Source organism: Lates calcarifer, linkage group LG9 (genome assembly GCF_001640805.2).
Source record: "Lates calcarifer isolate ASB-BC8 linkage group LG9, TLL_Latcal_v3, whole genome shotgun sequence".
Classification (NCBI taxonomy): Eukaryota; Metazoa; Chordata; class Actinopteri; family Centropomidae; genus Lates; species Lates calcarifer.
This window is the reverse complement of record NC_066841.1, coordinates 1779028-1791182: the sequence shown is the minus strand read 5'-3', so window position 1 is coordinate 1791182 and position 12155 is coordinate 1779028. Positions and strand designations below refer to the sequence as shown.

The window sequence follows — 12155 nt, the reverse complement described above, 5'->3', positions numbered from 1 at the left end:
CAAAGTACAGCTGAGGCTGATGAGAATGTCTTTAGTACAGAAAGTACAGAAAAAATTAAAACTTGCTGACCTGCTCTGGCACCAAAGAAAGGTTATTAAGATTCATCCTCTGGGAACCATGAATATTGGTGCAAAAAGTCACAACTAACCCAATAATTGGTTGAGATATTCACTCCAGACCACAGTAATCTACAGACTGACAATGCCATCCCTATAGCTAGGGTATAAGCACGGCTAACAATAACATTAACATAGTACTTTTGCTCATCAAACTGATTTCATGTGTGATTCTTGAGGTTTTTCTTTTTATCAAATGTCAAAATTTCTTGTGATAAAATGATAAAACACAGAATAGTTAGACATATTTTTGTGCAAAAGAGGGAAATATGTAAAATTCCTTGCATATATTACAGTAACACAAGCCCTGGTCACCAATTTCTCACCTGTGTCCATCTGCCAGACGTAGACAGAGCCGTCAGAGCATCCCACCACCAGGTAGTCGTCTGCCGGACGCCACTTAATAACCTGGATGGGGAAGAGGTGTCGCGACGCCAGCATGATGCACTTCCTCTCCCGGAGACTGAGCAGACCAACGGAGTGGTCGCTGGCCACCGAGCAGACGCAGTGCTGCACCCGAGTCTGGAGAGGAAACACAAGCAGGTTAAAAATACGGTTGTTATGGTTGAATAGCATTTTAGCAAATCTGGATCTAGCTTTGAATCTACTTGAAAAACCTGGGACTCCCCAACCAGCCTCTAGAATTGCTGAAGCGTTTCGGATGAGAAGACAAACATCCTCAAGAAACCTAAAAGAAGTCCAGTTGCCGTCAACTCTAGCACTTAAGTGCACCAAACTTTAGACTTTATTCATGGTTTCATTGATTTTCCAAAAGTCTTCATTAAAGCATGTGCTCCAACACGACGATGGCATTAAGCTTATTTCCGTGGCAACAACAAAGCTCTGATCATTTGATCTTAATGTCATTTAAACAACACAAAGTCTGTGAGACCTCTCAGTGTTTTCATTTGGTTTGAGGAGCAACTATTGTCAACATTTGACCACAATGCAATGTCATTAAAGTTATTTCCACAGTAACGACAATGACAGCAACTCCATAACATTTAAATTTAATGTCAGCAGCAGCTTTTCAGTATGTCCAACACAAACAAACGCAACAGACAACAGACTGAGGCAAAGAAAAACAAACACAAGATTGAAAAAAGAGAAGATGAAAAGGAGAGAAGAAACTTTAAAGAGAGTGTGGCATTGCTTGTCTGTGACAAGAGAAAGAAAAACAAAAGTGTCAGAGGTCTTACGCTGCAGTTTTCTGGTGGGATGATGAGCTGGGTGATCTCTCCTCCGTGGACACAGAAGATGTGTTTCATCTCTCCAGTGAAAATGTCCCAGACGATGACAGAGAAGTCCACTCCTCCGGACACCAGCGAGCGCTGGTCGTAGCGGGGTGAGATCTGGTACGGGTACAGGACGCACGTCACCTTGTTCCGGTGACCTCGTAAGGTACGATGGGGTGGCCAGCCTGCAGGACGGATGGTAACAACGCTTAGAGACAGAAACTGGGGAGGGATGATGGGTTGAAAAGGACTGCAGGGTGACCCACCTCGGCGGAGCATGTGCTCCCCCTGCAGGAGCTGAACGATGGCGGTCTGAGTGGCAGGAACCAGGATGATGCTGCCGTCTTCTCTCCCGCACACCAGCCGACCTTGAGAGGGGATGTATACGCTGGCTGTTACCTGAGGAACAAAACACACACCAAAATGTTTTAGTCACACGGCGGCCATTTTGAATAGTTAGCATTACCTAAACTTGAAGTTTTGAACCCGTGAAATCATAAATGCAGGACTAAAAACGTTGAATGTTGCGTTGTTTGGTTTCAGACCTTGATGGGTTCGTCTTTGCCGGGCAGGACGCTGAGCTGGTCGATGATCCCGGCAGACACAGGGGTCAACTTATCAAACGCCTCCTGGAGACTGATGGTGGACGACACCTGGAGCTCTGCAGAGCGAGGAAGATACGACCAACACCAGAGAGAGGTAAGTGAACTGTTTGGACAGACATCAGCCTAAATAAAGTCTTAAATAAGGACTTTAATTAAACTGAAGCATTATAGTTAAGGGAATCATATTGTATTGTACAGTAATCGTATTGTTTTAAACTCAGGGAGTGCCGTCGTAATTTTGTTGCATTGTTGTCTTACACAGCTGTACAATGACAATAAAGTTTCTTGTATTTATTGTCACATCTGCCATCATTGTCATTATAAATATTGGCCACTAGATGGCACTCTGACTTTATGTTACACCACCTCTGTCTCAAGGAATATATTTCTCTACCTTCTTCAGAGACTGATGTCAATGAATTGCTAAACAAAAACTTTGTTCCCTTCTTTTTATATTGAAATTATATTGGTGTGTGATGTTTATATTATCTCTTTTTTGTATACTTTTAAAGGGAAATTTAGTTAGTTTATTTAACCCTCAAGTTTTCAAGATAATTAAAAAGGAATACAAAGGACAGGCAGTTTTTTTTTGTCAGTGTTCTACTTGCTCTTTTGAACTTTTTTAACAAATAAGGATATTTTTATTTAACTATCAAGAGCAGGCTGTATGTTTTTACAATTCTTTAACCCAACAGTCTGAGTCGAGGCGTCCTTACCGGCAGCGGTCGACAGCGGCTGCAGAGGTGAGGTATCTGGGATGCTCCACAGGGACAGTCGGCCTGCTGAATCTCCCTGGATCAGCAGCTTGTGGAAGGGCTCGCGCCGGCCGAAGAAGAACCGAGTCACAGGAGGACAGATTAGGAGCTGGAGGATGACGCCAAAAAAAAAAAAAAAGAGAAGTTGTCAAGAACTGAAAATATGAAGCCCAAATCAGTCATTCTCTTTAGCGATTTGAGTATTTTTTTTCCCAAAAGACTATTTGATTTACTATATAAACAACAACTGGACATTTTGGACTCATTAAAGTTTTTCATGCAATATTGGCTCTAAGTTAGAGGGCCATGTGAAGCTGAAATGATTCTGACATACTGTTTGATTTCTACTAGGAGTTTTCATTCAGGAAAAGGACACTGCCTTTAAGACTAAAGATAAAATAAAATCGAATGTAGTCACTGCAGAAGTCCTGATCACTCCGCCCATCAGAATATGCGCAAGTGCTGATGAAGCAGATCAGGTGTCTTCTACACAAGTGGCTACCACTGTCTATTAAACAGGTGAGTTTCCCTGTGCTCGGTTCAGGCAGCACTGTGAGGTGAAAACGTCTGTCCACTGAAGGAAATCATGGACAACATCAAGAGCCATAGACGTGGACAGTCGTGTCAGATCTATCACTCTGGATACATGAGAGCCTGACAGGTTTAAACATGAGGTAGGAAACTCACCAGGGCTCCACCATGAAAGACAAGGTCAGTTCTGTCAAGAATCACCAAAACCTGGGCTGATTTTTGTCTGGTTACCAAACCTGACAACAGGTCTTATCTTGATAAAACTGACCTCTCCTGGAGAAAACAAATATTTATAACAGATAATCTCTATTTTAACATGGGGCATCATGACATCATGATCAGGAGATGGGAAGAGGGCAGCATAGCTTTTTTTTTTGGCCACAAAAAAGGGACAATCCACCCCTAAACAGAACTAATGAATACTATTCCCAAACTGTAAATTTTGCTCAGCTTGTAGGATATTCCTTACTTTGATTATGACTATGAGTTTTGATGAGTACCAGAGAAGAACAATATTAATGATCTGGCTGAGCAAATGCTTTGAGGGCTTCCAAATCTCTAATATAGAAAATAAACAAACAAAAATAGACTAGTTCCCTCGTTTCCAATTTTCAGGAACAATTTTTGTTGTGTGCATATTAAGTATTTTGTTGATTTTTAATTGAAATACAATTCCTGCAAAAAAAAAAAAAAAAAAAAGAATTTAAAATTTGCCTTTATTTCTGATAAATGGGCATTATTAAGTTCCTTTTTCACTACAGGAGCTTAATAATACATATCATGTAGCTATTGACATCAATATGTTCTGCTTTTGTTGAGATGTCATACTAAGGGCCTCTGGTTCCTGAATGTCCGCAATTATAGACAATAGTCCCAGAACCATAGATAGACACAAATATGGCGTAATTTGTTGTGTGAAAATTGAAAAAGTAGAGTTTAAGAAAGCATCAGGTTAAAGGTTAAGTTTTTGCAGTGGAGAAGAACAACTAAAGGTGTGTCCAACCAAACCGCTGAAAAGTTTCAATGTCAGTTCATCAACTCAGCAGTTCTGCTTCAGGGTGGATTTCCCTCCTAAGTTTCTTGCTGATTTGAAAAAACAAAACAGTTTGAGTCTGGATCTCAGCAGGGACGGTGAGTTAAAGCTTGCAGTGGAGAAAATCATGCTGTGGTAATCTGATTGCTTGTAGCCTGAAAACCCTCAACAGTTTCACACCTGCCCAGGTCGAAAGACTGAAGACTAATGTCCTGGTTTGGAGCCCTAAGTGAATCTAGTCTCTCAGGTTGCTTAATGCTAATGCTAACACATTAGCATACCCATAGAACAGAGCTAGAATTTCCTATCAGAATGCATAGGAGATAAAGTAACCAGTTTCCTAAAAATCTGGTCTTTCCAGGAGCTGCCGGCGGGTGGAGTGTTGTGATGATCCATCACAGCGATAATGACAGGACAAGATGGAGGCCGGTGAACCTTTGGGTTTAAAGAGGTAAAGAAGGGAGGGAATGGCTGACGTGTCCAGTGTGCGCCACGATCAGTTAGTTCAGCTCATCTGAATGCTGCGGATAATCAGAGACGGTATGCAAAGTGCCACCAAAATGTCTTTTTTAAAACACACAATCACTCAAACACACACACACAAACCAAACCACATCTTGATATAAGATGTGCATATATCAGAGAGTGTTGAGTTTTGCACTAGAAAGGCAAAGAGAGACAGAGAGAGAGAGAAGATCAACACATAGTCAGAATTTTTGTGTTTCTTTTTTTGACTGGCTCTGGGCAGCAGGTGGGCGGGGTTTTCACGCATTCATCTTGATTTAATTTTTTCAAAGATTCTATACTTCAAAGGCAAATTCTAACATTTGTATTTTTTTTCACAAACCTTTATAACAGCCATGTTGCAAATGTTACATCTTCCTCATTTCTCATCAAAAAAATACTAGAACGCTGAGTTAAAAGTGGCTCATGAGTTTCTTTTAGACCCTAGAAAAATAGGCCTGCAACTAACAAAAGTTTTCATTATTGATTAATCTAAATTAATTGATTAATCTGTAAAATGTCATAAACCAGCAAAAAATAATTCTTTGTATAATTCTTTTACTAATTAATCGACTAATTGTTGCAGCTCTAGTAACAATTAATAAAACAGCAAGAATGCAAAACAAAATTGTGTAAGCTACCCTGTAAATTCTCAAATAAAAGCTGGTATTCAAATAATTGACGAATAATTTTTTTAAATATATAAAAAAAAAATAAAAAAATAAAAAAAAAAAAAAAAAAAAAAAAAAAAAAAAAAAAAAAAATGAGTATCAAAAAAAATTGACGAATATTTTTTTTTTTTAAATGGGGGATATGAATGAATGGTGACTTTTCTTTATGTGAATCTTTGGTTTGTTATCATCTCAGCAGGGACTCAGCAGGTTAATAATTATTGGTTAAAAAGCAGCTTGGGGGACTTTGCATGCATCTTCATCAGTATGAAGACAGATGAGGAGGGTGATGGTGCTTTTTTTTGGAGGAGGAAATTTGTTTTAGTGGGAAGAGAGCATGAAAACCAGGTGAACCAGAATGAGTTCAGTCTGTATCAGTCAGGCAGGAAGGAAAACACAGAGTGGAGCAAACAGAACAGGCGGTTCACTCTTCAACGTCATCGACTCGGCGGCTCACACTCTGACTCCGACACTTCGAATAAAGTTGCCCTTAGCTAGCTATCTTTGCCCAGCTAAGGTGAAAACAGACGGCCATAGCTAACTACTTTCCCTATTTTTTAGGAGCACAGAAAAGAACTGACAACAAGATGTAGGACCATAGCAAGAAACACACAGCTAATATCAGGGGTTCCTGCTTTTACCAGCAGGTACTAACGTTAGGTAGGTTAGCTAATGGTAAAATGTAAAACTTATCAACTGCAACCATTTCTTTTTCTCTTTCTCATCACAACTAAATTGTTTTTTGGATTCAGATCTATTCAAACAACATGAAAACAGGAGAGTCCTTTGAGTTCACTTATAGGAAAACAATGAATCTTATTCTGCATTCTGTGCTGTTTCATTCAAAATTCAGCCACATTAGTCAGGACAATGACATGCCTCCACCTCCCTGTTTATTACCACAGTGCAGGGTGAATGTGAGCCGCTGAGTGGATGTCAGTGTTTTCATTACCGTTCTCACAGTTTGCTCCTCTCATCTGGCAGTCGCTTTCTGGCTGAGCTGCAAAGTCACAGTTCAGAGTTTTCCTGACAAATCAGTCGTAAAGACCTTCCACTAACAAGAACTCGGGATAGAACAGGCGGCTGTTGCTGGTGCAGAGGTATAAGAAAAGTTAAGGGTACAACATAGCTAATAAGATAATAAGCCCCTGATTTGGGGGTCAAAGTTCACCAAAGTTGATTTACTCTCTAGTGAATTCACTAAAAACAGCGATTACACTGGAATTAATTGACTGGCCATAAATTTTATCTATTTCAAAACTTGGTGTGATTAATTTTTTTAATTCGACAAAAACAACCAAGTGAATCTTTTATATGACGTCCATTTTTAGTTATTTTTTGTCTTGTCCCATCAGGAAATATTAACAAAAATATTAAAAAGGAACGATTTGTTGTTGCTTTGCTTTCATTTGATAGCGCAGAAAATCTAACTGGAACTATTTTGTGTACACCTCATGTAAACATTCGAGTTTACAATTACTAACTTTTTTAAATATCATACTTTAACTAAATGTTAGTAAAACTGTTAACAAGTCTAAACCATTTTAGGTTTTGCAGCTCAGCCAAGAAAGTTAAAACCTTCTTCTTCCTGTCTTTAATTTTCAATATGCATTTTTCTGGGGCTTACTGGCGCCTCTATAGGCTGGTGGTGGTATAGCAGCTCTGGGGTGTAGAGCTCCAAGTCGCACCCGCTGGCAGGGAGGCACATCACCTCCACAACCACCTCCTCCTCCTCCTCCTCCTCCTCACCTCCTTCTCCTTCCTTCTGAGAGGAGCGAGGAGGCCAAAGGAAGGAGAAAGGGGGAGGAGGAGGGAGGAGGGAGGCATGGCAGCATCAGAGGACAGAACAATAATAAAAGGAAGAACAAAAATAACAAAAAGGCACAGATGACAAATTAATACCTACGAGACAATAAATTATAAATACACAGGTAATAACATACGGAAGGTCCAAAATAAAATCATAAATACACACAAAACACCAAGGGTCAGGTTCACACACATGGATTAAACCCAGGACTAAAGCCTATTGATCATTTTTAGTCAGTAAAAATCTAAAGTTTCTAATGTTCACATAATGGCCGAGTCTCAAATTGTCATGTCATTCAAAACACTGAATTTCACATGGAAATATCAGCATAACACACATTTCTAGAGCAAGAGTAATGTCATACTCACCACTATTTCATTTTTTAACACAAGTACTATTTTCATTCACCAATTGTCTGGACTTTGATTTTGATTTTTTGGATCTTTGTTAAGTTTCTGTCAGTTAAAGCCTGACAGAAATGGGAGGTATTATTTCCTTTGAACACCTGGAAGGTTTTTAATGTGACACACCTGTGCAGGAAGTGTTAAAAATAACAAACAAACAAACAGATGGAGGCAGTGGTATTCCAGCAGCTTCCATGTTCTTCTCAGTAAAATTCCCATTTTTGTCAATGGAGTCTGGTAGTAATATATAGAGATGTTTCTGGTTAAACTAAAAGGATCTTCCTCTGTAATAAAAAGCTCAGTCTCTGTAGGGATCCTGTCATAATGTTGTCAGACACTGATAATAACAATCTGAGTCTGACTTTTTCATACAAACATCCCCAGGTCTGATCCATGTGTCTGAATTGAGCCCTGATCAGAATAAATCAAATCAAACTCCATCAGTACAAACAAAACACAGACAGACTGCCACCACAGTACCAGAGTACAACTACAAACAGCTGCCTGTACATACAGTGTGTAGACATTGCATTACAGTGCAGCAGTGGATTAATTAAGCTGGAGGTTTGGTTTGGTAAATGACTTTCAGTCTGGTTCAATGAACCAACTAATTACAGTCTAAATCTAAGTTAAGCACCAAAAAGGAAAAGAGTATGACAGTTTTTGCCTAAAGCATGTTAGTTTTTGTGTTTTGTGTGTTTTTATGCCTATTAAATTACAGCAACACTGGTAAAGCAGATCAGATAGAAACTGCACGGTATGTTGACACTGTTTAGCTTCAGGTATCGTTTTATCTCTGGAAACAGGAACCTCAAACAGCTAAATCATCTGCAACAGCATCTGTTTATTACTGGTTTTTCATCAGCCATGTAAACTGCTGAGGAGGAACGACACATTTTGTGCATGTAAACAAAATGACTGTAGCCTTTCAATAGTGTCATGTCTGCATATATACGTATGTTGTCAGTGTTAGGTAATGTTACAAAAGTAAGTCGTCAGAGTGGACAGAGTGAAGGACGGAGGACTGACCTGTTTGTCCGAGCGGTTGGCGATGCTGTAGACGAGCGGAGGGATCGAGCCTTCTTTGGTTTTCCCGACATCGCTGCGGAAATGTTCACTCGCAGGCAGACAACTGAGGAACACACACAATAAATCAAACCCACTGTGAATATATGTTCTTCTTCTGTGGTGTTTATACCATCAGCAGAGCAGCAGGTTTACCTGGCGGGCAGCTTGTAGATGTAACTGCAGCCGTCTTCGGTCCAGATGATAACTTTGTCGGCGGCGATGAACTCTCCTCCAGTCCAGGCCTGGTCGTTGTCGCTGGGCACCGAGCAGAGCAACGAGTAGTCGCCTGCGTCAAACACCTGACACACGACAAAGAGAGGAAGCATTTAGAAATGCACCTGTCGGCTCAGGTGAGGTCGGATTGAGACTGACGACGTCTCTTACCCTCCAGTATTTGGAGCAGACGACCAGCAGGCTGCTCTGAGTGAAGGTACAGAAGGAGATGCTCTGGCAGCCCTGACAGTAGATGGGTTTGGACTCTTCTTCAAACACCGGGTCCAGATCCTGAACACACACAAACACACGAGAAAGAAAATAATCCTGTAAAGACCTTCGTTTGTTTTTCAAGCAGTACACACACGGCTGACACGAGGCCGATGGTTTTCTTTTAAACAAACAAACGGCGGTGTACCTGCATCCTGCTGACCTCAGCAGTGATGATCCAGACCTTCAGAATCCCCGTCACGGACACCGCCACCACCGTGTCCTCTACAGAGAGAGACAGAGAATTAAAGTCACATTCACAGAGATAATCACAGAAAAAAAACCTCCACCTGAGTTTCTCACCTTGTGTGCGATGGGATCGGATGATGCTCATGGAGCTGATCCAGTCCGGAGAGATCTTGGACACCAGCGAGTACAGGACCTCCAGGCTGGTGGCGTCCACCACGAGGATTTCTGGGTAGTGGCCGTTACAGAGCAGACGTCCCTCCCTCTGAGTGCCGATGGTGAACTGATAGAACTGGAGGAGAAAAGAAAGAAAAGAGGAGACAAATTTTAGCTTCCTCTTCCTGTTTCCTGGGGCTTTTACTTTGAAAAACCTGCAGGATGTCTTGATTTTTTCAAGTATTTGGGTTAAAAGAGTTAAGTGTGATATGACTTTTTTGTACTGGTGGAATTAAAGCGGTGGAAATGTTTTAATTCATCCTTCATTCGCCACAGGTCTTCATTTGTCTTAAAGTGAGACTTTTATTTTGAATGTACAGGATGGGTGTGTCTTACCTGTATGCCAGTGTGAGCACAGGCCAGTTTGGTGAATTCAATACAGCGTCCGTCATTTACATCCCATAAACACATCTCACTGAAACATAAAAAACATGAGTTAGACATTTAGATTTTCAGGTTCTTCTGTTTTTCTTCTGTGTGAGTCAAATCTAACTCTATATATAAAACTTCTGACAGATACTCACCCGCTCTCTGATGCACTGACGATGTACTGTTTATCACTGCACGCACTGGCTTTGGAGAGACAGGTGATGGAGGCCGTATGTCCAAACAACATGGCTCTGGGACAAATCTGAGGAGGAGAGAAGGTTAAAATCAGAGGAGAAGAAGCAGAATAAATCAGAGAAAACATCACAGGTAGATGAGAAACACAACAGTACCCCCAGCTCAGGGGTCATGTCCCAGAGGCAGATCTGTCCGTCATGGCAGCCGGTGATGATGGTGCTGAAGTCGTCCATCACCAGGAGGCTGCTGATGCAGTGGGTGGGAGCCGTGCGGCCCCAGAGCACTATGGGTAGAACAAGGTTGTTCCCTGACATTATGGTGACGTGTCTGGAAAAGAGAGAGATGGAGACAAATGATGAGAAGGAGATCAAAAGTGAAAACACTGATCTGAAGATGCTCAGCAGCGTCTGCGTTTTGAGGTTTCATCTAAAACCTGTGCTCACCGACCACAGGCGGAAGGATAAACTGTTGTTCGTCCAGAAATAGTTCCATCACATAATATGTATTTTTGAACTTTGAACAGCTGTTTCCACTGCTTACAGTCTTTAGGCTCATATTGTGGAGCAGGAGTGGGTGAAAAATAAAGATATAATCATGTTTTGTCATTTTACATTGTGGTAAATGAGAGACAGTTTATAGATGAAAGAACCAGAGAGGAATGTCTGGTTTATCCAGCGGATAAAACACCTGAAAAGCCAAAGCACCTCATGATAAGGCTTCAAGATGAGGCCAAAAATATTAGCACAATAAAATTCTATATCTATAATTAGCACAGTAAATGTCAAATTAGGGGTGTCAGGATTCTCTAGATCCATGGTTTGGCTCTCACCTTGGTTGCACACCTAATTTATCAAGCAAAACTGTAGTGTTGCTATAAAGCAGACCTGCTGCTCACTGACTTGTATCCTTACCCAAAATATTAGCTCAGATACACCACAAACTACAGCCTCCTAAAGATCACAAACACCTGCCAGCGCAGGTGAGAGTATTTATCCAGCAACACCAGCTGTTAGTCTGAGGCCACGACATGCTAAAGATGCTAAATACACAGCATGCTAATATGCTAACGTTTAGCAAGCTGTCACAGTGTCATGTGTATCAAACATGATAATAACATGCTGACATTAATATTATTGCTCCCTGTGCACACGATAACCAGGTCTATAGGTTTAATAACACTCTTAACACGTTAGTTATTATTAATATTTCAGTTATTAGTCGTGTCATTGCTGCAGTCTGACACAAACACACCATCAATGAGTCACCAATCACGAAGACACGCACAGAAACAACCGCAGCCCACAGAGAAATAAATAAACACATCAAAACATCGACACTTCGTGCTTTCAAATTGGCTAAAAAATGCTTTTAAATAATTAACCTTGGTGTTTAATCCAGGTTTACAGCCAGTGCGGTAGCGTTTAGGAAACAAGGGGAAACATTTAATGGATACACCGCAGGAGGAGGGTCACAGACACCCAGACACATCAAATAAAGGGTGTTTTAATTAAAAACTACCTGATTATCAGACGTTAGAGGACATATTCGCTGTGTGCGGTGATCTATGAAGTGCTAACGCTAAGGTACACCTGCAATGTCGCGACTTCCGGTATTAGCATCGCGGCTAACGGAACCAAAACAAAACGTTGAAAAATGAAGATACGTACCAGAAAATACGAGTCCTACTGAAACATTTCCTTCTAACGAAAGGCCTGGCGTTGACGGTTTCCCTCCGCGAGAAAGAGAAACGCGAATTATCCCCTTTTTTCGGCTTGTTTTTAGCTGCTGTCCCACCGACAAGACCGATGACTTCGGTCAGCTGATCACGCGACAACCTAGTCACTTCCGGTTAGCCGTTTTCAAAATAGAAGCATGCAGTTATACGTTTAAACTTGAGTCCCGATTTACTTCCCCTCACAGTTGAAAATATATCTTCCAAAAATACACAGTTTAATTTCTGGTGGATGTTTTGT

The 12155-nt window shown here is 40.9% G+C and overlaps 1 protein-coding gene across 1 annotated transcript in view; it reads right to left on the bottom strand.

Annotated features, from left to right (window-relative positions):
• The window catches only part of LOC108897210 (WD repeat-containing protein 7), an 84174-nt gene extending 72149 nt beyond the window's left edge, over positions 1-12025 (bottom strand). Inside the window, 14 exon segments of the mRNA XM_051072757.1 lie at positions 444-639; positions 1317-1537; positions 1619-1751; positions 1898-2013; positions 2674-2821; positions 8695-8797; positions 8887-9032; positions 9118-9237; positions 9365-9441; positions 9520-9694; positions 9955-10033; positions 10143-10249; positions 10338-10509; positions 11850-12025. Coding sequence (XP_050928714.1) covers positions 444-639; positions 1317-1537; positions 1619-1751; positions 1898-2013; positions 2674-2821; positions 8695-8797; positions 8887-9032; positions 9118-9237; positions 9365-9441; positions 9520-9694; positions 9955-10033; positions 10143-10249; positions 10338-10496 — 1780 coding nt within the window. The 5' untranslated portion in view covers positions 10497-10509; positions 11850-12025.
• Positions 12026-12155: the final 130 nt, after the last annotated feature.